We start from the raw sequence: 26,912 nt of genomic DNA, 5'->3' as shown, positions 1-26,912 counted from the left end.
CCCTGTGATCCCTAGCCACCTGCGTGTGGTTTCTGCCTATAAAAATCCTAAGGAAAAAAAGGCCGGCGTGGCAGCTTCCCTAGCTCGCTTGCCCCTGCGCTGCGCTGGAAATAAAACCTCATGCTTTTGCATCAAGTCTCTGGACTCTGCGTCTTTTTTAGGCGGTTGTCTCTCCCCCACACGGGCTGTACATTTCTGCGGCCTAACACTCCCACCTAGCACTGTGTCTTGAATAAAATAGGTGTTTAGTACACATGCAGTAAAACTGATTTTTTTAAAAATATTTAATGGCCAGGTAAGATTTGGCTCGATTGAACTTTAAAAATACCATTGTTTCTCTGATTGATTTCTATTACTAAATCTTACTTTGCCAATAAGCCATTTTTACCCAATTTCTTAAAAATTTACTTAGGTTTAAGATTTTGTGAAAGAACAAAAGTTATTTATGATTTTATTGTATTTAAGCATTGTATGTAATACTGTAATGTATGTAAGTATTATAAATAGTGCTATAATACTGCTATAATACTGCAGCCTTCCATAAGCCATGATAATGCTAGTTCTATAATCACATAATACTGTTTCTAGCAATATAATATTATGAAATTGATATAATTCGTTTATTTTGCTTTCCAAAGTTCACCAACTTCTTTGAAAAGTTATTTGGATCCTTTGCCATATATTTTAATAGGTCTCATGGAAAAGACATCTAAATAGTCTAGACATACTGAGAATAGGTTGTAGGTTGAGCAGCAACAAAATGACATTTCCATTTAGCCTTTTCCCTTGGGAATCAAATGTAAAATCTTAGAAGTCAATCTGTATAGTGGCCAGAGCCATGAGGGTGGTCAAAACTTCTGGATTGTGTTTCTGCTTCCCCCGGCCTCAAATTTTCCACATATTGCTTCCTGGTAAGTTGCTTCTGAGTTCCTCAATTTCTCCTCATCCTTACTCATTGCACGTACCCAAAAAAGCCCTTTTTCTTGGAGTGTTTAAAATAAATAAGAAAAGTGATCCATCTGGCCACAATAAAGAGTGAAGCTTGAAGAAAATGTAAGATACTACTATTATTGAGGTTGGATATTGGTAAGAAACTGACTTGTGTTGTCTGCCAACAGGGGAGGCTTTGCACTTGGCTCGGGATTTTGGCTATACTTGTGAAACAGAGTTTCCAGCCAAAGCAGTAGGAGAACATCTTGCCAGACAACATATGGAACAGAAAGAACAGACAGCAAGGAAAAAGATGATCCTAGCAACCAAGTAAGCAGAATGGGGAAGTCTCTGTGTGCTTTCATCTTCAGTTTTTAAAATTTTCTTTGAAGGAGGGAAACAGTCTAGAAAGTACCAGCTCTCTAAAACAAGAGGGTTGTTAACACTCCAGCAGCTATATATATTAAACAAGGACTCTCTACTTTTCTGTATCCATGACAAGGCTTACAAACTTTCCTACATTTGTGATGGGGCTACCACTGAAACTATGGAATTTCTTAGAAAACTTCTCCAGCATATGTAGAAATTTCTAGGGGAAAAGTAGGTTTAGGAAATGTAGATTCTAGGCAAATATGCCTTTGGTTGCTATGTGTAATTTGATCTAAGGCATTTATTATGCCTTAATAGATGAGAATAAATATCTCAAAACACGATGAATGTTTGGGGAATATGACAAAAGATGAAGGCACAATTGCATAAACGGGTAACAGGGAGACCTTTGGGACCACGAATCTCCATCAATACCCCCATCTTCTCTTGTGTATAATTAAGCAAATAATCCCTGTACTTCTTCACCACTACCCCCTTAGTAATATTGTTGTTTAAAAAGGTATAATGTATTTGAAATCTTCTGAAAATTGTAAAAAGCCCAATTAAAATGCAAACCAAAATAATGAGAAAAATATTATAGGCAAATGTATTAACGCAATAGGAAAGGAAGAAGCTTGCACAAGATCACTTCTAAATATCCTCAAACTTGAAAGTTTTTTGATAAATTATGGGACTACTACCATGTATTGTGTGAAAATTTGGCAGAACTATAAGCACCACTCCAAGTCACATTCAAAAGTTTTAGAGAAAAATCGTTCAGGTGGTATGCATTGAAGTAAGTTATTGCTGCATGCAGGCTATTAATAATCTCAAATAATTTTCTAACTCTAGATTTTAGAATGATAGTTCTAGGTACTTAAATTATCCTTTATAAATTAGTTTATTATCTGGGAAAACCTTTTTAAGAGAAAATTTAAGGTAGATGGTATTAGAAACATTGCTTCTTAGAAACTGATGAAAAAAATAATTAGTGACCTTCTGGCTAACATTTACATGGGCTCAAAATGCATAAAATCGAAACTAAATTGTCACTTTTCTACCAGCTTCTAATGTAAGATAGGTCTTTCTACAAATTTAAGGGTTATATGGGGCACCTACCATCTCATGGGCTGCCCAAGGCACTTGAGTCCCTTAATTAGGGATTGTGCACTGCTTATGGCTGTCCCTGTTTGGTTATAGGATTATATTTATGTATTGCACTTCTAAAAGCACTAGAGGTATTATGGGAGAGCAAATGTTTTTGGTTACATGGATGGCTTTTGTAATACTCAAGACAGGGTTAAAAGTGTGCCCGTCACACAGATAGTGTGCATCACACCCATTAGGTTGGTTGTTACCCATACAGTTTTTATATTTTTTCTTTTTTCGTTATTTATATCCATCCCATCTTCTTATTAGACAATGTGAAACAAAAATTTAAGAATCAGAGATTCTGCAGTCAAAGCAAACATATACATTGCAACCAGTAATCATTGTAACTAGATAAATTAAGGGATATGTAGAAATACAATGCTATTTGTGCAACATACCAACAGATCCAACATGTGTTCTGAACAGTTTCTAATTAGTCACCAATGGTAAAGCCCTGGATATTTACATCAAATAAAATGCTAAAAGTTGACATTAGCAGCTTATATGGATATTTATTGCATTCTAGTTAGCTCACCTTTGTTCATAAGACTTTGAGTACTTTATCAAAAAATATATGCAAGCTGGGCACAGTGGCTCACACCTGTAATCCTAGTACTCTGGGAGGTTTGCTTGAGCTCAGGAATTCTAGATCAGCCTGAGCAAGAACAAGACCCTTCTCTACTAAAAATAGAAAATTAGTTGGGTGTTGTGGCACACGTCTATAGACCCAGCTACTTGGGAGGCTGAGGCAGGAGGATGGCTTAAGCCTAAGAGTTTGAGGTAGCTGTGAGCCATGATGATGCCACTGCACTCTACCCGGAGCAACAGAGCAAGACTCTGTCTCAAAAATAAAAAAAATAAATAAAAAAGTTTGCAAAATCTAAAATTCATTGGATGAAAGATCCAATTGCTGATTCACATTGCCAGATTGACCTGCACATTTCTTTCTTATCTTCATGAATAACAGATTCAGTTGTATTTAAGTATATTGCCGAGTACACAGTTGTATGAAGGGCCCATCGATTAAGTGCCATTAGCTTCCTAATTCCTGTTTATTAGTTGTTGATTAACCAGATATTTTGTCGTAATTTGGACAATTATTTAGGTAGAAGGCTAGAAACAGATATAATTTTTGAATTCTAAAATGTACCAGACAAAACATTTGTTTATTTGGTTAGTAGAAAACACATTTAAACCTCTTCATTGAATTTAGAACTAAAAATGCTTAACATTTGATCTGCATTAAGATAAAGCAGAATAGTTGACAATTTTTAATGTTACCATAATATTAATCATCAAAAGGTGAAACATAGAATTTTAAATCCAGACATCAGCTAAAAACTTACGTCCTTAAGGACAATGACGTGAGTGATAAAGTTAGAATGTATGATTCATCGAAGATCATCTTGTGTTACATAACTCAAATTATGACATGTCGTTTTGAGATGTAAAAGTATTTTTTTAGCTTCATAAATAAAAATTTAAATAAGGATGAGACTAGTCATAAAAATAATAATTCTGTAGCTGTCATATGAGATGATGATAATTGCCTAAGGAGACTCTACAAGATTGTCATCTGCTTCCAACTCTAGAAGCTTAAAAGTGAGTGAGTTAAGCAGCAGAATTAAACATAAAAGGTGGATAATTCTAATACTACTTCTGATAGAGATTCGTGTGTGGTGTAGATGGATTATTTAGCCTGAGTTGAATTTTTCTACTCTTTGCCTTTTTCTGATTTTTTTCATCAATTTTATTATAATTTGATGTATTGTGTACACAGGAACAAAGTTGATTTGTCAACTTATAAATTATCCAAATTTCCAAATAATTCCCATAACATACCACAAGAACAAAAGCAATGTTTCAGTCTTTATTTTAATTTTTAAAAATTTATTTCAATGTGATATAAAATTAAAAGCTGGTTTAAAAACAGCTCCAACTTTTCTTTGTAAGAATGGATCATAGTGATGTCCTACCACACAGTAATTCGTATTGCTAGTTTGAAAAATTAGAGCATGAGGCTATATTTAAAATTTTTAGTTAGAAATTTCCTCAAAACAAGGATAACAATATATCTAGTTCTATTAAATAACACAAAGCATAACAGATTATGTTGCATCAAAATGGCATCACTTAGTGTTTAAAGTGATTAAGATATAGGCAATACACCTCAGAGTGAAACAACTAAGTCCTCCTTAGAACAGAAAAAGTAGGAAGTTCAATGCAAATATCCTCAAGAAAAGTGGACACACACAAAAGACAACAACAACAACAACAAAGTGGACACACACTTGTTAACAGGATGCATTTAAATGCTATATCTCAGAGATTTGACCAAATCATTAGAAAGAGGATACAGAAGATCCTGTTTTATTTAAGCAGATAAGGACTTTGTTTTTACTATCCCTGACTCTTTACTTTCACGTATGTTCTGTGAAAATGAATAAGAGAAATTCTGTGAAATGACACAATAGTTGACACTGGCAATAAAAATAAACTAGAGCCTCATTGTCCATCAAAAAGTCATAAATGATCTTTGGCAGAATTTGCTAAATTTTAGACATCTGATAATAAATGTCTCCACTGATTTTAAGTCAGTGATAAATTATTTGTATTTCAACATATTTTGTCACTTTTTAATAGTCATTTGTTAATGACACAAATGCTTTAGAGCAGAATAATGGCCGGGCCCATATTCACTTGGGACACTTTGACCGTTTTGTACTTACTTGTCTTTGGCTATGTTGATAATCACAATCCAGGCTACATTTTTACATTTTGTGATTGCTCATTACAAAAACAGACAAAAACCTTAATTACTATCATATAATTCCTTGAATATAGAGTGGCCTCACTTTAGATGCTGCATGCTTTTAAGCAGTTTCTTGGCAATCATTCACTTTTTAGCTACTCCATTAATTTAGTAGTTTGTTGTTAAAAAACACACACCTATTTTCCTTATGTACAGTATCTTGCTTCTTTAGAATTATATCATTTAGACTATGTAACACAAGGAATTTATTGTTATCCAAGGTACATGGTAATGCTGTAATTAAACTGAACCCAATGATCAGAAATCATTACCACGTAAAGCAAAAAATGCAGCAGAAATATGATCTCGAGGGCACTTTTTGCAAAAATCAGCTTACTTGGAAGCCTGGTGTGGTGGTACACCTGAAGTCCCAGCTACTCAGGAGGCTGAGGCAGGAGGACAGTTGAGCCCACAATTTCGAGGCTGCACTGAGCTCTGATCACACCACAAAATAATTAAAAAGAGAGAGAGAGAGAAGAAAAGAAAACAAAAGAAGAAAAGAAAAGAAATCAGCTTACATGGAACATAATATTATCATTTTTGTAAGGCTAGTGGACTAAATTATGGGTTGGGTAAGTGATTAACTACTTCAAATATTAAAATGCAAAATTAGCCCATGAGTCTGAAGTATGATGCAATATGAGGCAAAGGGGTTTTCTAAAGTCTATTTGAATCATGGTTCTGAAGTAAATATAACTTTAATTAAACTTGTCTGCAAGTGACGATGAGGCCAGTGCACTCTAGACTGGGTGACAGAACAAGACCCAGTCTCTACAAAACAAACGAACAAAGAAACTTGTTTATAGATATGATGTCCAAAAAAGCAATTACTAATTGTGATTTTTTCTATGGATTTTCTGTTATCCTGAGGTTAAACTATGAATGCTCACCTTAAAAATGAACATTGGTTTTGTCAGTGTCCACGGATTGTCATTTGCTTGAAATCTGAACTGTTTTATGAGTATCCCATAGTCCTTGGGAGCAAAGTCACCATCATGACCTCAGCTGTATGCTGTAGATGGAACTTTGGAAGTTGTTTTATGAAATTTTATCTAGTCCTCTTTTAAAAAAGAGAACACACCTTTGGCAAAATATTATAGCTATACAATTAAAGCCCCATCTCAAGAGTTCAATTTTAATTTTGAATCTTTTATTTTAGACAAATTTGTAAAGAATTCCAAGACCTCCTGAGCCAAGATAGATCACCACTGGGATCCTCCAGACCCACTCCAATTCTAGACCTTGACATCCAGAGACACTTAACACATTTCAGGTAAGACCGATTTTCCAATTTGCTCAGACTCTTTTTAAAATTGTCAAGCCATCTTTACTCACCCAAACCTTTTTGTATTCCTATCACAGTTCCATTTAGAGATATGGCTTGTATATTCTTATGGTGACTGTTCTATTCTGTGGAGGCTGCTATAAAAAAGCAAAAACAAAAACTTTTATACTGGGTTATTTATAAACAACAAAAATTTATTGCTCATCTTTCTAGAGGCTGGGAAGTCCAAGGTCAAGGTTCCAGCAGATTCAGTGTCTGCTAAGGGCTCACTCTCTGCTTCAGAGATGGTACCTTTTTAATTTGTCCCCAGGTGATGAAACAGTATTCCTTGGACTCTTTTATAAGGACAGTAATCCCATTTATGAGACATCTGCCCGCTTGACCAAAGCACCTCCTAAAGACCCCACCTCTTAATACTGTTGCATTGGGGAATCAAGTTTCAATATATGAATTTGAGGTGGACACAAACATTCAGACCATAGCAGTGACTGAAATTTTTAAAAGTCCAAGCTCATAAAATCAAATCGAGAGAATAATAATACATGAAACATTTCAGATCAGAAAACTTAATATATCTTCATGCATTTAGCGAGAAATTGTGACTTTATGAAAGGAAACAGTGTTATTTCCAACAATACTTAGCACTTTTGGAAGGGGATTCTGAAATCTTTTAAACTGTTCTTTATCTTGGGTATGTAAATTGTTGAATGGATAGATGACATGACAGACATGAACAGGATATCATTGACTGATTTTCCAGGAGTATGTCAATACTTTCTAAACAAATAGAAGCTGCAAATCGTTCTTAAGTTAGACCACACAAAAGCATGGAATGAATTATTGAAAGCATACTTTAAATTTCATTTTCTGAGATATTTTGGAACAGAATAGAATATTTTTTTCTGGTTAATTTATGACCTAGATGCAATGTGAGAAAAAACATTCTAATTACGCAGGTGCCTTATAGTTTTAAAATTGTAGAATTTAAATGTCTACATGATATTTCTCATCAGAATAAAATATTTTATCCTCTTTTAGTTATTATCATTTGGCTAAAAAACAATCCTAAGTAAAGACTAATATACATTAAATTTTAAAAAATACTTTTAATATGTGTCAAAGATTATAAGGCTGTTCAGGAGGGTACTCAATTTTATAAAATAATGTAATTAGGAGGGTGTTTAAATAAGTTGGAATTTAGTGTGCAAGACTGGAGACTTTTAAACAAAATATTTTATTTTGCAATATGTCACAAATTTCTTTAAGATGTAATAGACACATATCTGGGGACTCAACTTAGGATTTATCTTTCAAAAATGCACCAAATATAGGATATATTTCATAGGACTTTTCTCCTATCACTCCATTGAGTTAGCAACAGGAAGTGCAATAAAATTGGGTGAAAATATTATGCCCAGAAATTAAGAACAAAAGGTTTTAATGTTAATAGAACAATTTTCAAATCCAGGCTCTTACACATGTGAGCTGAGTTGTTTAAGGTAACTTACACACTCTTTCCAAACTTTCATTTCGTTAGCTTTAAATACAATAATAATTCCTTTATTGTATAGTCTTAGTGAGTTAAAATGAGATAAAGAATATAAAATAAGTGTTCAATAAATGATGTATCATTTGCCTGCACCACTGATCCAAGTTTTAAAAATATGGATGGCTCCACACTTATATCCTCAAGGTTCATCCATGTTGTAGCATGTGTGTAAATTTCCTTTTTTAAGGCTGCATAATCTTTTGTTGTATGTATTTATATCACATTTTGTTTATCCATTCATCCATTGAAGGACACCTGAATTGCTTCCACTTCTTGACTACTGTGAATAGTGTTACAGGAATGTGAGTGTGTAAATATCTCTTTGAGATCCTTCTTTCAGTTCTTTTGGATATATACCCTTAAGTGGAATTGCTGAATCATATTGTATCTTTTTTTTTGAGGACCTGTCATATCATCTTCCATAGCAGCTCTACCATTTTACATTCCCACAAATAATGCAAAAAGGTTCCCATTTCTCTATATCCTCGCCAACATTTATTTACCTTTTTAAAATAGTAGCCATTCTAATGGATATGAGTTGATATTTTATTGTGGTTTTATTTTGCATTTCTTTAATTATTAGTGATGTTTAATATCTTTTCATATGCTTGCTGGACATTTCTATATCATCTTTGGAGAAATGTCTATTCAAGTTTTTTGCCCTTTTTAAAATCAAGTTATTTGTTTTTTTTGTTGTTGAGTTGAAGGAGTTCTTTATATATTCTGGATGTTGAGCTTTTATCAGATATATGGTTTGTTAATATTTTCTCCTATTCTTATTTTTCATTCTGTTGATTTTTGTCTTTGATACACACTTTTTGATTGATGTAGTCCAGTTTGTCTATTTTTACCTTTGTCACTTGTGCTTGATATCATATTCAGGAAATCCTTGCCAAATCCAATGTCTTAAAATTATCCTCTTCTTGTTCCTCTATTTGTCCTTCTGAGTTTTATAATTTTAGGAATTATGTTTAGGTCTTTGATCCATTTTGAGTTAATTTTTGTACATGGTGTAAGGTAAGGGTCCAAATTCATTCTTTTGAATGTTTTAAATTATATCCTTTCAAACAAAAGATATGTGATTGACATTTCCAATTAAAACCCAAATGAAGGCTCCTGATATAGGTTGAATTTAAATGTGTGTAGTATTTTTACTGTGCATTTATTAAAAGAGACATCAATGAATAGCTTAACAATAGGATAGAGGAAGTCAGCTTGTTGCCTGCCTTGAAATAGACTCTATAAGTATACTCCTTAAGCTTGGCTTCACAGCAGAATCACTCTTGCAACTTTTTAAAAATCTCAAAGATTGGAACACGTAAAGATTTGATTCAATAGTTCTAGGATGGGACTCATGCATCTATGTCAGTTTCAAAACCCTTAAGTTGATTGTGATTAAGAACCATTCTAAGGTATTCCTAAACTATTAGCCTTTTCCCCCCTTTGGAAAAAAACCACTTCTAATTCACTTTTAAAGTGGCACTGAGAATCATGTAAAGTTCTGCCTTGTATACTAACATATTAAAAAGATTCTACATCTATGATTCTGCTAATAATCTGAGTAAAAATGTGTTGGAATAGAGTGTGTCTCTTTCATAATTTACACTGACAGCAGTAAAGCATAATTTTGATAGAACCATAAGCTCGAGAGAAAAACGAACTAGAACAGAAGCATATCTCATCTGACTTTGAAAGCAGGCAATTGGCAGAATCTGATTTTACACTTTTTTTTTTGCTGAGCGCTGGCTGGGAAAGAAGCGAAGATGGAGTGTGATCAGATAGGCAGAGAGGATACTCTAATTAGCAACATCAACTTGTGTCACTATTTTATTTACTCAAAACCTCCTTCCCGATGCATACCACTTGAAATTATACCTTGTAGGGTGGCAGATTTGGTACCTTGAGAACTGTGGCTTACTTTCAGCAGATTGAATGTGTCCAGATAAAGCACAGATTACTTCCAGTTTTCAGTGGCATATCACTCTGTTCTGGGAGGACGAGTGCATGGCAGTGACCCTGTTCACGATTCACAGCCTGGAAAGCTTCTTGTTTCCATCAAAATGACAGAAGGCAAGCTTATTTATTATTTACAATTTACTGAGTACCATCAACAGTGTGTATTGTTGTAGAGAACACAGCAGACATCACAACACCAACCAGAAGGGGGAAGAGATTTGATTGAAATCTGCAGAAGACCTCGTAGACTCACAATTCCCAGGAATGGTGATGGCAATTAGACTGAGGTGGCATGTGGCTTCACATACAGAACAGACTCAGCTCAGATAGAAACCCAGAGCCCATGGCCGGGCGAGGTGGCTCACGCCTGTAATCCTAGCACTCTGGGAGTCCGAGGCAGGTGGATTGCTTGAGATCAGGAGTTCGAAACCAGCCTGAGCAAGAACAAGACCCTGTCTCTACTATAAATAGAAAGAAATTAATTGGCCAATAACATATATAGAAAAAATTAGCTGGGCATGGTGGCGCATGCCTGTAGTCCCAGCTACTGGGAAGGCTGAGGCAGAAGGATCGCCGGAGCACAGGAATTTGAGGTTGCTGTGAGCTAGGCTAACGCCACGGCACTCATTGTAGCCTGGGCAACAAAGCAAGACTCTTTCTCACACACAAAAAAAAAAGAAACTCAGAGCCCTAGTTTTCTGGGCTTCGAGATTTCAGGAATTTTTAATAAATTGTCCTTTCTTTGTCTCTTATGATCTCATAATCTCCTTGAATTTGAGGTCAAGCAAAGGCATGTTTGACAATGTGAATAAGAAGTCAGACTATCTTTAATGCTCAGTTCAGAGAGGGTTGCCTATCATAAAAATGGGGAGATTTTTTTCCCAGCACCCATGTTGGGAGGCTAAAATTTTATTGTTTCTGGTATTTTACCATGCTAATGGCAGGTAGTGGAAAGATGTCTAAAGGATCGTCTTTAGAATTTAGGAATTGCTAAAGTGGAAAACAATTACATATTAAGACTTCTAATATGTAAGAGTGAGTCTGCAGCAGAGGATTAAACATCCTGGTAGTTTACCTAGGGCAATCAGAAAGTCTTTCATCTTTCTACCCATAGTACTTAGCACATACCATGCATACAATAAATATATGTTGATAAATGTAGATTATAATATCTCTATTGGTCTTAAATGTATTCTCCACTGGTTCATTCCCAGGGCCATGGTGTTTTAACCGGGCATGGACCAAAAAAGTAAAATAATCAATATGCTTTCATTCTCCTAAGTCAGAAAGTATACTGACATCTCACCTTCTTAGAAACAGACCCTCCTACTACCCCCATAACCCTTGAGAAATAAAAAAATATATAGACAGCTACAGGCATCTGTATGTTTGCTAGTAATAAAATTTTCTTCATTGATTGTCCATTGTAGAAGACTCTTTATATTTCCCATTATCCTTCAACATGTAGATCTTGTCTCTAACATCCATGTCAAGTTGTAACCCATTCAAAGCTTGAAAACTTTCAGTGATACATTGGTCTTGTCTATCTCTGACAGCTCTATTAGAAATGCTTTCCTTCCATTGAGGCAACACTGTCTCCCTAACGTCCCACTCCATGGGGGCCTTACAGAGTCACTTTAATTCTCTTTTCCTCCCAATTTCTAACAGCAGCTCTTATATCTCCCTGAGTGTTCTCTTCCTGTGTTATCCACTCCCATGCTTTTGAGTGGTCCACACATGACAGGTATTCCAGGAAACTCAACGGTATTTTCCGAGTGCTATTTTCTTAGCAACATGGTGAAAAGAGGATGCTTGTCTCTACTTAAACGTGAGCATATTTGGTCTTCTCCAAGTATGTATAGTTGTAATTTTTTATTTTATTATTGGGATTGAAAAGTGGGTAGGAAGGTCATCAGTAGTGGGAGATTTTCTTAATCTTGTGAAAATATTCTTTAGTGTCAGAAGAAAAATGAAAACATTTCAGTTTAAACTATAATTTGAAAAGGAAAGATCATAAAATAAATTATACAACGAGGCTTAGCATTTAAGAAATAAAATTATCAAGCCTCCTTCAGAGTTTCTATCAGTTCAATGGTCCTTTTAAGACTATTTCATAATTTAAGAATATTGGAAACAGTAGGCCTGGATTATAAAGAAAAAAATATCGTATGTTTCCCAAAGAAACTTTCTTATGTAAGGTTGAAATTAAACTTTATTACTTTAACTTAAACTCCAAAAGTGAGTGCCACACTCACATGCAAAGGTAAATATACCTGTAATATTCAGGTTTTATTCACTAGTTAAGAAAGGACAGCCTGAATTTATATAAGAGTAAAAAACAAACTTCCTTGAAGGAAAACATTCACTAGCAAAAATGCATACTAAAAATAAAGCAGGCAACAGTTTTTACATTGTTGACAGACAAGAGCAACTATGATGCTCTTCTTAAACTATTTGCATTCATTTAACATTAAGCATCAAATTAAAGAATTAAATCCATTGTCTATTGTACTTCACAAGTTGCATGACACTGAACTAAATGCTGTAAGAGTATTAAAGAGAAAAATATTCAATGGTACTTGTTAAATCATGGTAAGAATGACTTCATTCAAAACCACTGTAATAGGTATGGGGACCATTGTAATGGGATTTTGCCATGGGAGAGAGAGACTGGGCTCAACTCTAAATACAACAGGGCCAAGTGGGAATTGATAGCCAAGGGACAGTGTGGGATGGAAAATTGCCAAGAGGACATTTCAGGGGTATAGAGGATTCTGGCTAAACCTACGTAATGGGATTCTTGCTGAAGATGGACCATGGTGATCAGACATCACCTGAAGAATGGCAAAGAATGAAGAACCTGAGTACATATCAAGGGGGATCAGATATCTAGTGTGTAGGTTTCTTGCTAAACTGATTTTAGCAAGTTTCTTGTTAAAAATGAATTTTACAAGGAAGTGTGCAGGCAGGCCTGGGAAAAGGTTTAGGAGCCTAACTAAAGTTAGGTTAAGCAAAGAATCTTTGTCAGGAGATACATGCATTATATCAACCATTGCAGGTCATTTGATGATATTTTTATGGAAATTTTGGTTCAACACATAGGATACTAGTAATTTGAACAGTAGAAACCAGAATCAATTGCTTCTAATTAAAGGTTACAAACATAACCCTGCAATAACTGCATGTGTGAATAATTGACTTTGGGGAATGAACACATTGGAGAAGAAATCTGGTAAATTTTTATTTAAATACTTTCTCTCTTTGTTGAACTTTGGATTGGGGAAGAATCCACAGGGGAACAGCACAGGATGATGGGAGGTACTTATGATGGTTTGTCAGGGGACCTAACTCAGTTTCCTCTTGGTTATCAACTAGATGTACAGATTTAGAATAGACACTTTACCTGTCTGGCCTCTGCATGTTCATCTATAAGCCAATGCAGTTAAGCTGGATGATCTTTAAAGCTCCTTCCAGACCATTGATATTTTACCCCATTCTCAATTTGCTCCTCTGTTTTAAATTATGACTTACACTGTGTTTCTATATGATTTCGTATCTTCTTTTTATGTTTTATCCACTTGTTCATTTTAAAAAGTCAAAAGTTCAATACAATTCATTTTAAAAAGCATTAAGTCCTAAGCTTGGCATTTTCACTCCAAATAGAAAATATGATGTATCTGATAGGGAGAAATGTAAGGAAATGGCTAACTTATCCCTAAAAACTCCATTCCCATATGTAATAGATATGGTGCAGGTGTGAAGTATTATCACTTTAAAAAAGCTGACTTGGATGGGATTGGCTTTGGTCTCTTCTAATGTGCCTGCAATGATTGTATCCTTAGCCTGCTTTGCTAATGAGTTGAATTGATGTAAAATGGAGTCAAAAGGACCAATTCCCCCTCGGGACTTCAAAGTAAGTGGCTGAGAAGAGCAGAAGGAATGTAACCTTAGGGCAGTGGATGGGCACATATCTGCCAATCTAACAAAGATGCAGGGTAGTGATAAACACATTTTCCCAAATTGAGCTTCATAGAACACTAGTCCCATGAGAAGCTTCTTGAATCTCTTTCATGGTCAAGTGAGTTTTGGCTCAAGAAACTCTGAGTATTTTACCCAACTTCAAGCATGACAGTGCACATCAGCGTATCAAAGGCTCCCAGGACCCTTTTTGAATTAAAAGGGACACTTAAGCCCATGTTTCTAAAACTTGATGACAGAAACTCTTTTTATTTATTTATTTATTTATTTATTTTTATTTTTTATTTTTTTTTTTGAGACAGAGTCTCGCTTGTTGCCCAGGCTAGAGTGAGTGCCGTGGCGTCAGCCTAGCTCACAGCAACCTCAAACTCCTGGGCTCAAGCAATCCTACTGCCTCAGCCTCCCAAGTAGCTGGGACTACAGGCACGTGCCACCATGCCCGGCTAATTATATATATATATATATTAGTTGGCCAATTAATTTCTTTCTATTTTTATAGTAGAGACAGGGTCTTGCTCAGGCTGGTTTTGAACTCCTGACCTTGAGCAATCCGCCCGCCTCGGCCTCCCAGAGTGCTAGGATTACAAGCGTGAGCCACCACGCCCAGCCCAGAAACTCTTTTTAAATCTCAGAATACCTACTAACATTCTATGGAACTAAAGTTCTGCCGTTCTTGGAGAAATGCTGAAGTGTTTTCCCCTGGAGGAAAGCAGACATGGGAGTTAGGCATTATCTCTTGGCCTCAAGGAGACACGTCTAACTCCCTGGTTGCATTTACACTGAATAACGACTGTTTAAAAAATACTGATACTTTGGACCCATCCCAAACCAATTAAGTCAGGATCTCTGGGGTCAGTCCTATACCTTGGTATTTTTGAAATAAGCTTCTTGGATGATTTCTTATATACATCTAGGGTTGAGAACCATTAGCTGAAGAAACCTTGGAACATTTGGGAATGCTGTCGAGGCCATGCTAATGAGGACATTTCAATGGCGTCCTACCACCAGAGAACTAGATATCTTAATTATGCTCCTTAATTAAATTAAATTGTAAAAGCCTTTGGGGGACCATCAGCTAGTTTCCCCTTTCCTGTTTCCTTAATCAATCAGGCCGCAAAATATAGATGCCATCAATTTCTGGAGAATAAGCCCAATCTACTTTGCCCAGTGTGAGGGTCTCTCTCCGTGGCCTAAAGTTTGGCAGAGAAGACCCGCAACCCTGTGGTGTTGTTCTCCAGGATCTGGTTCCCAGACTCCTTCCCTACTGGCTGTTTTCATGAGCAGAAGAGGGCCCTTTTCTGGGGCCTCCACAACTAACACTGTGGTGGGGGGTACAGGCTGAGCCTCCTGAACCACATTTGGACCTAAACCTGCAGTAGGTGAATAACCCCGAGGGAAGGAAAGGAAGATCTGTCTTCCTTTAAATCTTATTTGCATGCTTCCCAGAGGCCTAAAAGCAGAACTGAGTAGTGTCTGTATGCAATTCTAGAAATTGCATTTCTATGCAGTTCTAGAATCTAAAAGATTCATGATAACACATGGCCACTGGAATGATAAAACCTAAAAAAATAATAGGAATAATAACCCAAACTCTATTTCAACCTTCATACACACCAAAAGAAGCAGACCAAAAGAGAAGTTTGCTTGCCAAACTTTTTCGAGTACTAAGTTGAAATTCTACAAAATGAAATTAGCTATTAGTTGAATTATTCAAATGATGATGGCAGACTACTTTCTCTTGATTTTTGATCATCTAGTTTGTAGCATAATAGTATTTACTACTTGCAGCTTTTTGTACCTAGAAAAAAATCATCTATGGTTGGCAGACACAACTGAGTGATCCAGTCTTTAGTAGCAAATACTAAAGAAACTTTCATTTTCTTTTCAATACATACTCAATCAGTATTTCCTTAGAAGGTAGACAGGTACTAGATACCAGGCACAACTCCTGCCAACATAGGAAGATTCCATAGAAGCTTGCTCTAGGCTATGTTTTAGAAAGTTGCTTTCTTGTGGTTTAATTTAAATCTGTTTAAACAAATCAGTTAAAGTAAAGATAAAGCATTTTTGAAAGACAATTAGAGTAATGTGTAAGCAGCTTTGTAGCATACAACAAAGCTGGTGAAATGTAAACCATATTTACTTAGACTAAGGAAAGTAAAATAGCTCTTATTCCTCTGATACATTCCATTCAGAATCCTATATTAGCTTATGTTCCAAGTAAGCACTGAATCTTTGGAGATTTTAAAGACAAATATGAGTAAGGCCTTGACCACCAGCAAGAAACGCACTTAAAGAAAATGCACTTAAAAGGGATCATAACGTGTGAAGTTTGTGAAATTTCTATTATGTGCAAGTTTTCTGACGGGTCCTAATTATTAACGTTAAGCAGTTTATAGGTATAGACACTGAGTTAAAGATGGGTTGTTTGCTACCATCCTATTAGCAAAACTACACGGGGAAAAAGAAGAAAGAATTAAAATTTATTCCTTTCCTAACAGGAGTCTCTTCTACCTTCTGTTCTACCCTCTTCTCCTGTTTCATTTCTGAGTCTCAATGACTTCATTTTTAACAACTGATAGAGTATACAGTTTTAACTGGTGCAATATATGTCCCTTTAAAAAGCTAAAGGCTGCATCAGGAAAACTTGTGCAGGTCAAGGTCAAGAAAAGTATATCACTGTAAGAAAAGGCAAAAACAGTGCAAGTCCACACAGACATGCATGCACACTTTTTCTCTTTCTCTCTCTCTCTCTGTCTCTCTCTCAATTTCTCTCTCTCTCTCTCTCTCACACACACACACAATTTCCCTAGAAGAATTGCCCTACCCTGTGGTGTCCTTCCAACAGCTGAAATGTGAACACTTAACAGGAAACCTGTTAAGGGGGAAAATCAAAAAGTAAAACTTTACCTCTGAATCAAGCAAACAGTCACCACCTTCCTGAACTGAGCCGTTTTGAAGAGATGGTTTATGTTGCAGAAAGATGCTTTGGAGAATGTTAATTAGGGAGGTCTGGCAAAATAGTTTTTAAAACCATGAATAAAAGTAGGAGGATGACTGTTAAATACAGGTTACATTTTCCCTAATGTCAGGAGCCATAAACTACAGCAGTCTGGAATTTCTCAGCAGGTGATCACATTGCTCACAGTCAGTTGTCAGAGACTTTCTGCTCCTCAGTGTGAAATTAGTAATAGGAAAATGAAATCAATGAGCTGGAATCTAGTTACAGAGCAAGAAAATGAAGACAATGTAGTGCAAGGTAGATGTAGCTTTTAAGCCTGACTATCTATGATCCAAACCTCAAATTTTGACCCTTGCTTTGTTCAGTTTAGACTTACTGCTTTCGTAAGCCTTTTCCCTATGAATTGCTCTTGAGTCAGATCTCTCCCTTAGTATACTGCAACACTAATTTGCTTTTTACCCGAGTAGACATGCTTTCCTTAATCTCCCCTAAATTTCATATCATTGATTTTGGCCCACCAATTAAGCTGTCTACCACACTAAGGAATTTCAGAACTTTGGTTCTGTTATGCAATGCAGGAATTTTCCTCTCTATTTTAATTCAAGCCATTAAGTTAAAAATCCATGGTTCCGTCAATCACATTGTTAATTAACATGTTGAGCAGAGTGGGATTAATGAGAGCCTTCCAGCACTCCACTAGAGACATCCTTCAAGGTTGCCAACTGCCCTTACATCCACAGTTTGGGTGCCATTGCATAACCAGCTGTGAATTCGTCTTCTCCACTATCTTCTAGCTTACTTCCCTCTCACTATCATATAATATTTGAAGAGATTTTTGTCAGATGCATTTCTAAAATCTTACACTAAATTACATTGCTACGACTCTAATAATGCTTTTCTAGAGGAAAATGCAGTTCTTTTATTGTGCTCCTTCCTAAATCTATGCAACATTTCACTGATCATGTCTACTTTTAAATACTAACTAATAACGTTGTACATGAACAAATTTTGATAAATACATTCAGTGGAATACTTACCAGCAATAAATAGAAACGATCTATTGATAAATACCACAACAGAGATGAGTCTCAAAATTAGTATACTAAGTGGAAGAAGCCAGTCACAGAAGTCTACAGACTTTATGGTTCAGTTCATATGATACTCTGAGGAACGGTAAAAATTATAGGGACAGAAATTAGAGAACAGTGATTGCCAGGAGCTGGGAGTGAGGAGAGTGAATTGACTGAAAAGGGGCACAAGAAAGCTTTTTGAGAAATGTTGGTAGTTATACAAATGTGTAGGCTTGTCAAAATTCAAAAAACTATACGCCTAAAAAGAGGAGATATTACCGTATGCAAATTTAAACTTGATAAACTCAATTTTTAAAAATTTCCTATCACAGAAATTTGTTAGAGGACTAGTTAAAAATAATTTAATAACCCTGAGTTTCTAGAGTCTGTCTCCTTTTCCCCCCTGCTTTAACTATTAAGGCATGTTTCTCTGTTTAATTTTACTACTTTGTTTTCTATCTTCTGTATTTCTCAAAGATTACCTAACAAGTTCATTGTTTCTGAAACACGAGCCTATGTTTTCTTTATCCAGAAATAGAAGTTTTCTAGACTTAAAAAGTCCCAACTTCTTTAATTATACTATTTCCTGTTTTAAAGATTAATCTCTTTAAGAAGAAAGCAAAGTATCTTATTATTATTTAATCTTTCATATGCTAACACAACACTCTTTCCATAAGCAGTGGGTCTTTGTCTGCATTGTTCCTCTTCTTCATTCTGGGAGTAAAACTTTAAAACTAAATCCTACTAGTCATCAAAGACTCACAAATGAAACTAAAGAACATTTAGCCTCTGGTTAACTCAATTATTCCCTACACTGGAATCCCTGCCCCTGTTCCCCTAGGCTGATGCCCCCTGCAGGTGGCTGATATCCAAATGCTGCCAGAAGATAATGTCAGGTGGAGTATATGTTGATGATAATAGTTCCCCATCTCAGACCTGTTAACTTTTTTCCAGCTTTATTAAGGTAAAATGACAAATAAAAATTGTATATATTTATATATATAAATTATATATATATATCATGTGATGGTTTGATATACCTTGTGAAATGATTACCAGGGTCAAGTTAATTAAAGCACTTCACATTCACCTGGCATAATGTTTTCCAGATTCATTTATGTTGTCACAAATGGCAGGATTTCCTTCTTTCTCGTGGCTGAATAATATTCCATTTTACGTATAAAGTGTCTTATATAAGACACTTGTTTCTACATCTTGGCTATTATGAATAACATTGCAGTGAAGATGGGGTATATATATATCTCTCTTTGAGATATTGATTTAATTTCCTTTAGATATATACCCAGAAGTGAGATTTCTGGATTATGTTATAGTTATAATGTTAAATTTTTGAGGAACCTCCATACTGTTTCTTATAATGGCTATCCCAATTTGCATTCCCACCAGCAGTGTACAAAGGTTCCCTTTTCTCTATATTGTCACCAGCACTTACTGCTTGTCTTTTTGATAATAGCTACCCTAACAGGTATGAGGTGATGTCTCATTATGGTTTTAATTTGCATGTCCCTGATGATTAGTGATGTTGAGCATCTTTTCCTACATCTTTGGGCTATTTGTATGTTATTTTTAGAAAAATGTCTATTCAGTTTCTTTGCCCATTTTTTAAATCAGATTATTTGTTTTTTTGATAGTGAGTTGTTATGAATTCCTTGTATAATTTGGATATTAATACCATATAGGATATATGGTTTACTAATATTTTCTCTCATTCTATAGGTTGCTGTTTCACTTTGTGATTGTTTCCTTTGCTGTGCAGAAGCTCTTTTAGTTTGACATAATCCCATTTGTCTATTTTTGGTTTTGTTGCCTGAGCTTTTGGTGTCATATTTAAAAAATCATTGCCAAGACCAATGTCAAAGAGATTCCTCCTATTTTTTTTCCTAGGAGTTTTATAGTTTTGAATCTTACATTTAAATCTTTAATCCATTTTAAGTTAATTTCTGTGTATGGTATAAGATAAGGGTCCAATTTCATTCTTTTGCATGTGGATATCCAGTTTTCCCAGAATTATTTATAGAAGAGACCATCGTTTCCTATTGTGTATTCTTTGTGTTCTTGTCAAAGATTATCTAACCATATATGTATGGATTTATTTCTGGACTCATTCTGTTCCATTGGTCTATGTGTCTGTTTTTATGCCAGTAGCATACTGTTTTAATTACTACAGCTTTATAATATAATTTGAAATCAGGAAGCATGATGCTTCCATCTTCATTCTTCTTTCTAAAGATTGGTTTGGTATTCAGGGTCTTTTGTAGCTCTGCATGAATTTTAGGATTTTTTTCCTATTTCTATTAAAATGTCTACATAATAGGGATTGCATTAGATCTATAGATTGCTTTGGGCAGTACTGACATTTTAAAAATATTAACTCTTCCAATCCATGAACACAGTATATCTTTCTTTTTGCCGTTTATTTTTAATTTGTATATATTCTTAGGGTACAGGTAAAACTATGCTACATTTATATATTGTATTGTGGTGAAGTCAGGGCCTTTAGTGTATACATCACTGAAGTAATGCACATTGTACTCACCAAGCAACCAGGAAATCTTTCCATATATTTGTGTCATCTTCAATTTCCTTTATCAATGTCTTATAGTTTTTGATATACAGATCTCTCACCTGCTTGGTGAAATTTATTCCTAAGTATTTTATTCTTTTTGATGTTATTGTAAATGGAATTACTTTCTTAACTTTTTTTTTTTAGATAGTTCATTGGTAGTGCATAGAAATGCAATTGATGTCTGTATCTTGCAACTTCCTGAATTCATTTATTAGTTCTAACATTTTTTAGTGGAGCTTTTAGGATTTTCTATATATAAAATCCTGTCGTCTGCAAACAGAGACATTCAAACTTCTTCTTTTCTGATTTAGATGACTTTTATTTCTTTCTCTTGCCTAATTGCTCTGGCTAGGACTTCCAATACAATGTTAAATAGAAGCAGTCAGTGTGGGCACCTTTGTGCTGTTCCTGATCTTAGAGGAAAAGTTTTCAGCTTTTCACCATTGAGTATGATGTTAGCTGTAGGCTTGTTATATATGGCATTTATTTTGTTGAGGTATATTTCTTCTATACCTAAATTGGTGAGAGCGTTTATCATGAAAGGATGTTAAATTTTGTCAAATGCTTTATCTTCAGCCCTGTACATTTTTGTTGTTGCTGCTGTTGGTTTATAGTTTGTTTTGATTTTGTTTAACACTTCCTGTACTTTTTTTTCCAAAATTAGACCATAACTTTGATTACCAATTTATAATAGGAGACCCAAACCATGAATTTTTGGAGATTTTTATAACATCTTATTTGCCACTTGTAGTAAATATCTGGTGTACTTTGTTTCTCACTAATGCTGTGATACCACCAATATTGCTCCCACTCCTCTCCTCACTTTGTTGACCGGGAGCTTAGCCTCACCTGTCTGTTTTCTTCCCATTGTTCTCTGTGGGCTCTAGTTTTACATTCTTTTAGGGAATATTACTCCTTTCTTCCCGAAATTCTATTTAAGTCCTCTCATCACTTTGGCAGGTTTCTATCCTTTGGAAGGAGCATATCTTTTTCAATATCTTAAGCAAGGGACCAGGAACCTAACTCTTTTTCGTCAGTATCCTCTAAGAAGCTTTGAAGGTTGAGTGAAATTTAGATTGGCTGAAAAGAAGGAAGACACACAAAGGTGCATAAATAGGAATGACTATCGTAGGTTTGTAGATTAAGAAGAATAAGCCTGAAATAAGCTTTACAAAAATAAGGCAATAGAAAACATGATTATATAGGGTGAAGGAAGGAGAGTTGGGAAACATTAAGAAATCTGAACCAATATTTGAATCCTATACAATCACTGTTCAGCAAAAATTTTACCAATGTGTCACGAACATGAAATATCTAATATAATACCAGTTTTCTCCTGCAATTGCTACAGAAGATAAAGGAATTTATTCTCAGTGAATAATTTGAATATAGACAAACTATATTTTGACAATCTTTTTCAAATCATCATAGTTACTATTTAACCCTGGTGGTATCAGCATATGAAGTGTTCTCCCATAGTAATCTAATGACAGTATATGCAAATGCCAAGTATAATTTAAAAAGCAAATCTGTACCTGAGAGATAATATTTTCTAAAAGCAAAAATAATCTTCATTACCAGAGATTTTGGAGATTTTACTATAGTTTGTTACCTTACAGATGACTTTAGTTTATTTCCCATCTAGGATTGAAAGTCAACCCTACTATTTCTTTTTTTTTTAATTTTTCTGTAGACGCTAGGCTATGCCTTGTATTTATTATCATCCTGTGCAGTGTGCCTTGCACATTTTTTAAGGTGCAGGTAATGTTAAGTTAAGGTAATTAACAAAATTTGCATAATGTTTTTCATGTTGAAAGATGATACTTCAGGTAGCTACTTTTTTTAAGTTAAAAATTCCGTAATCAATCTTAAACTCCTCTGTTGAACTAAGTGAGTTTTCAACTTCCATAACCTCTGTCCATGTCTTTGGTTTTATATGTATTTATTTATTTATTTATTTATTGACATAGAATCTCACTCTATTGCCCAGGGTAGAGTGCAGTGACAGCATCATAGCTCACTGCAACCTCAAACTTCTGGGCTCAAGTGATCCTCCTGCCTCAGCCACTGGAGTAACAGGGAGTACAGACGTGCGCCACCAGGCTCAGCTAATTTTTTCTATTTTTAGTAGAGATGGGGTCTTGCTCTTGCTCAGACTAGTCTTAAATTCCTGACCTCAAGCTATCCTCCCAGAGTGCTAGGATTATAGGCGTGAGCCACCACACCCTGCCGATGTCCTTGGTTTTAAGAAAAGGACCATAAACATTAGTATTTTTAAAGCAAAGCTTAGAGTTGGAAAGAACGCAAGCAGATGTTCTTGTCAGACCTTTGTCATCTAAATAACTTCCCCCACATCGCAAAGTGCCTGAGGCCAGAACCAATGTGAGGACATGGTGCACCTGGTCTCAGTCCAGGGCAAAGATGACAATGCAACCTGCTAATGATCAGATATATATTTTGGAAGCTAGAATCCCATCAGTCAAGAAGTGATACCAGCTTAAGAGGAATCTTTTATTGTGGTGACAACCTTTTCCTTGACATGGATAAGTAAAGCTTAAAGCTTTTATATAGAACTACTCATTTTATGCTTGATTTTTAAAAAACCCTCCTCTTCAACAGGAAAGTGAATAAGAAGAATCATTATCTCCCAGACCTACAAGGCTGCCCAAGAACAAAGTCAGATAAGCTGAGCTAAAACTGCCAAGAGAAATGTGATTCTCAAAGGAAAGAAGTAAAGGAGGTCCGAAAGGAACATAAGCATAGAGACAATGCAGAATATCCAATTATTCAGGCAAATTATTTCAGGCTTCTCTGAGCCTCAATTCTTCATCTGCAAAATAGAAACTCCTTATTGTTTTAGCTAGGATTATATGAGGTGATACAGGTAAAGAACTCAGAACAGGACCTGACATACATTCAAAACTTAACTATTGGCTATTAACTTTAATATCTTCCCCAGTGAAATTAAATACTGTATACTAAGCTATAGAGGAAAAGGTGAGTCACAACAAAAAGGACATGCCAATATAGGGAAAATAAAATTCATCTAATGGTGCAAGGAGTTCTAAATAGCAGTAAAACATAAGAAAAAAGGCAGAGGCAGTTTGTGTCTAGGGCCAACCATCTAGGCATTCATGGATGGTTTCACTCAGTTCTTTTGGTGGGCAACACCATGATTAATTCTTTTACTACTCCAGCAATCACAATTATTTTTCAGGTTCTCTGATAGATCCCAGATCATATGGATTCCCCTCTAGTTATCTCATTGTAGAAATGGAGCTGAAATCAGTTTTCCTGCTTGGCAATGCAAGACATTGCAGCAAAGATGTGAATACAGTACTTGAGCTATGATGGTGTCTTATACTGCAAATTTGGGTGCACATAATTGTTCAAGCATTGTCCGTTCTTGTTTTCTAAGTAATCCCAGACTGACATCATTTTGTTCTTTTTAATGTGTGTCGGTCATGACTGTGGCATAGGGCAAGCTTTGTAATATATCCAGAAAAAAGATGGTAACAACCTGTGGAATATAATAAGGAGCATGCAGAAAATATTACCCTCACCATGAATATACCACAACCAACAATCTCTATCACTTATCCAGCACTTAGTGTAGGTTTGGCATTATTCTGAGCCCTTTGCATGGATTAATATAAACAATAACCTCATATGATAGATCCTACTATTACTTTCACTGAGGTATATCAGTAGGCTGCCTTGAACCCCCTTATTTGCATTGTTTTAAAATCTCATTATTTTTGTTGTTAAAGATTATATACCCTAAGAGAAGTAACTATAGGTAGTTAACGTATTAGGAAGGATGGTACTATATGACTTTAAAACTGCTAATGTCATAACTACTATTACAACCTAGGACTTCTAAACAGCTAATAGCTTTATTTTTTTAAATATACAGTGTTGTATACATATTATAACATGGATATAATATGTGGTAAGCTTGTTTTTCTATATTGTTATAAGACATAAGTTACAGGGAGCAAACTGTCACTTTGGAAAAATTTACACAAATAAACAGTCTGGGTAGGTTCTGTTAACAAGAAGAGTGACTCTACAGTTATGTATTTCTACAACCAGAGATGGCATTTGTCATAGTTGGAAGGGCTACCTATGCTGAGGTTGCTATAACACTCCTTAAATTTGTTTATTACCTATGATTATTAGTTAGTTATTTAGCTTCTGATACCCAAATGTAGAGTGACTTACATAAAATAGAATTTTTATTTCTCTCTCATTTAGGAGTCTAGAGGTGAAGAGTTTCCTTCTATCTTGCTCTGTCCCTGCCACTAATGTGATTATCTTCATTTACATAACACATAGCAATTTTGATAGGAAATAGAGGACACTCAGTTTCCTTTTAAGCAAGTAGAAATTACATGTATCACTTCCCACAGTGTTCTATTGTGTGTAGGTCAGTCCCACGTCCAAACCTAGCTGCAAGAGAAGCTTGGAAATGTAGTTTCCAGCTGGGTGGCCATATGCCCAGGCAAAAGTGTGTTATTATGGAAGAGAAGGAGAATTAAGTTAGAGGAACAGCTAGCCATCAGGCATGCTCAGCCAATTATGATTTCTTCATGGCTGATCTATGTCCTTACAAGCACATATGCCATTCTTGAAAGCAAGATGATTCCCATACATAGAAAGTTATATATTCTAGCTACTTCCTAATCCAGGAGAATCAAGTCATGTGTTAAATACTCAGACTTGATAATAATTTGTACATATCAAGTCTATCAATAACAAGTCTTTTTCTAAATTTGTCCTAAATTTCTTATAGCCAAGGTAAATATATTGAATTTTGCTGTGTCTTCAACAATGTCCAGCACCATTTTAGGAGTTCAACAAACACCTGTTTAATTGAATGTTCTGGATTCAATGGAGAGATTTGCTGTTGCATATCCTACTGCAAATCATTCATCTCTTTTTTTTTTCCTACCACTTCTCATTTCTAGTTTGATCACTCATGGCTTTGGGACTCCAGCAATATGTGCAGCTCTAAGCACTTTCCAAACAGTCCTCAGTGAAATGCTGAACTACTTGGAAAAACACACTACTCACAAAAACGGCGGAGCAGCGGATTCTGGCCAAGGACATGCCAACTCGGAGAAAGCCCCCCTGCGGAAAACTTCAGAGGCTGCCGTGAAAGAGGGCAAAACAGAAAAGACAGACTAGCTACATCAAACAGAATCTATTCCAGAGAGTCTTGCTGCTGATATTTTTTCTAATATATATATCATTGAGGGTGACTAATCTTCAGTGGACCAAATCGCTACCCTCCCCCAACCCTCCATAAAAAAAAAAAAATGGAAATGAAAAATGAAACAAAAAAGGACAAAACCAAAAAAAAAAAAAAAGAAAAAAAAGGAAAACAGCAGTGTTACGGTGTGATGAAATTGTCACTTTTTAATTTTATGTTATGATAAACTCCTTTTGTGCACGTAATTTATTGTTCTGGATTATATACATCACAGTTTTTAAGCACTTCTGGACTTTGGAGAGGCAGCACATGCTTTTTCACATCTAACTGATGCACTTTCTTATCCAACTCTATAGTTAGGGATCAGAAAGCATAAATCCACCACCAGTGCTTACAGCTCCAGTCTTTCTTGACTTAACTCCCTGTAACTCAGTGCCTCTTTCCAGTAGATAGATCAATCTGGAAATTAATCCATTAATAAATGTTTGGGGAACTGAAAAAAAGGGCAGTTATAAGTCTTTGTCCTGTGAATTGACAGCTGTTCTAAAATTTGGTCACCCCTAGCCCACTTCACTGCCCGTTCCTTGGCGGTATTTAAACTCCAGAAAATGCTGTCCCTTCTATCTATGACATTCCCACCCTATCCCAGCTTCATTTCCCCTCGCCCACAGCTAAGAAGATATTCAGAAAGCATAATGCTGAAGTAAAAGAGATGAACCCTTCTATCCATTCTCCGCGTACCACCAACATGACAGTTCAAGGAAACGGATTGCATTTAGTGGGTTGAGGCAGGATGGGTACAGGAAAGGGTAGCTTTGCCGTTGTTGGGCTTCCAGTGAAAAACAATGGCATCATCTTGCCTGGAAAAACATGGGAATAAGAACAATGATCTTTCTGGGAAGTCCTGACCCTCAGAGACAGGAGAGGAGCACAGGGACCCCGGGGAGGCCTCCTGAAATGCTGGTGGCCAAGGATTGTATGGTTAAAATGAGAGCTGGGGTTTGTTTTTGTTTTTTCCTTCTACTTTTGTGCTGCTTCTACCTACCC

At 35.6% G+C, this 26,912-nt stretch overlaps 1 protein-coding gene across 1 annotated transcript in view; it reads left to right on the top strand.

Moving 5' to 3' along the window:
* The window catches only part of TFAP2D (transcription factor AP-2 delta), a 57,081-nt gene extending 31,073 nt beyond the window's left edge, over window positions 1-26,008 (top strand). Inside the window, exons 6-8 of the mRNA XM_012760837.2 lie at window positions 1,119-1,260; window positions 6,423-6,536; window positions 25,621-26,008. Coding sequence (XP_012616291.1) covers window positions 1,119-1,260; window positions 6,423-6,536; window positions 25,621-25,840 — 476 coding nt within the window. The 3' untranslated portion in view covers window positions 25,841-26,008. The remainder of the gene's footprint in view (window positions 1-1,118; window positions 1,261-6,422; window positions 6,537-25,620) is intronic.
* The last annotated feature ends 904 nt before the right edge of the window (window positions 26,009-26,912 follow it).

This window comes from Microcebus murinus, chromosome 5 (assembly GCF_040939455.1).
Source record: "Microcebus murinus isolate Inina chromosome 5, M.murinus_Inina_mat1.0, whole genome shotgun sequence".
Taxonomy (NCBI): Eukaryota; Metazoa; Chordata; class Mammalia; order Primates; family Cheirogaleidae; genus Microcebus; species Microcebus murinus.
This window is presented reverse-complemented; position numbering and strand designations above follow the sequence as displayed.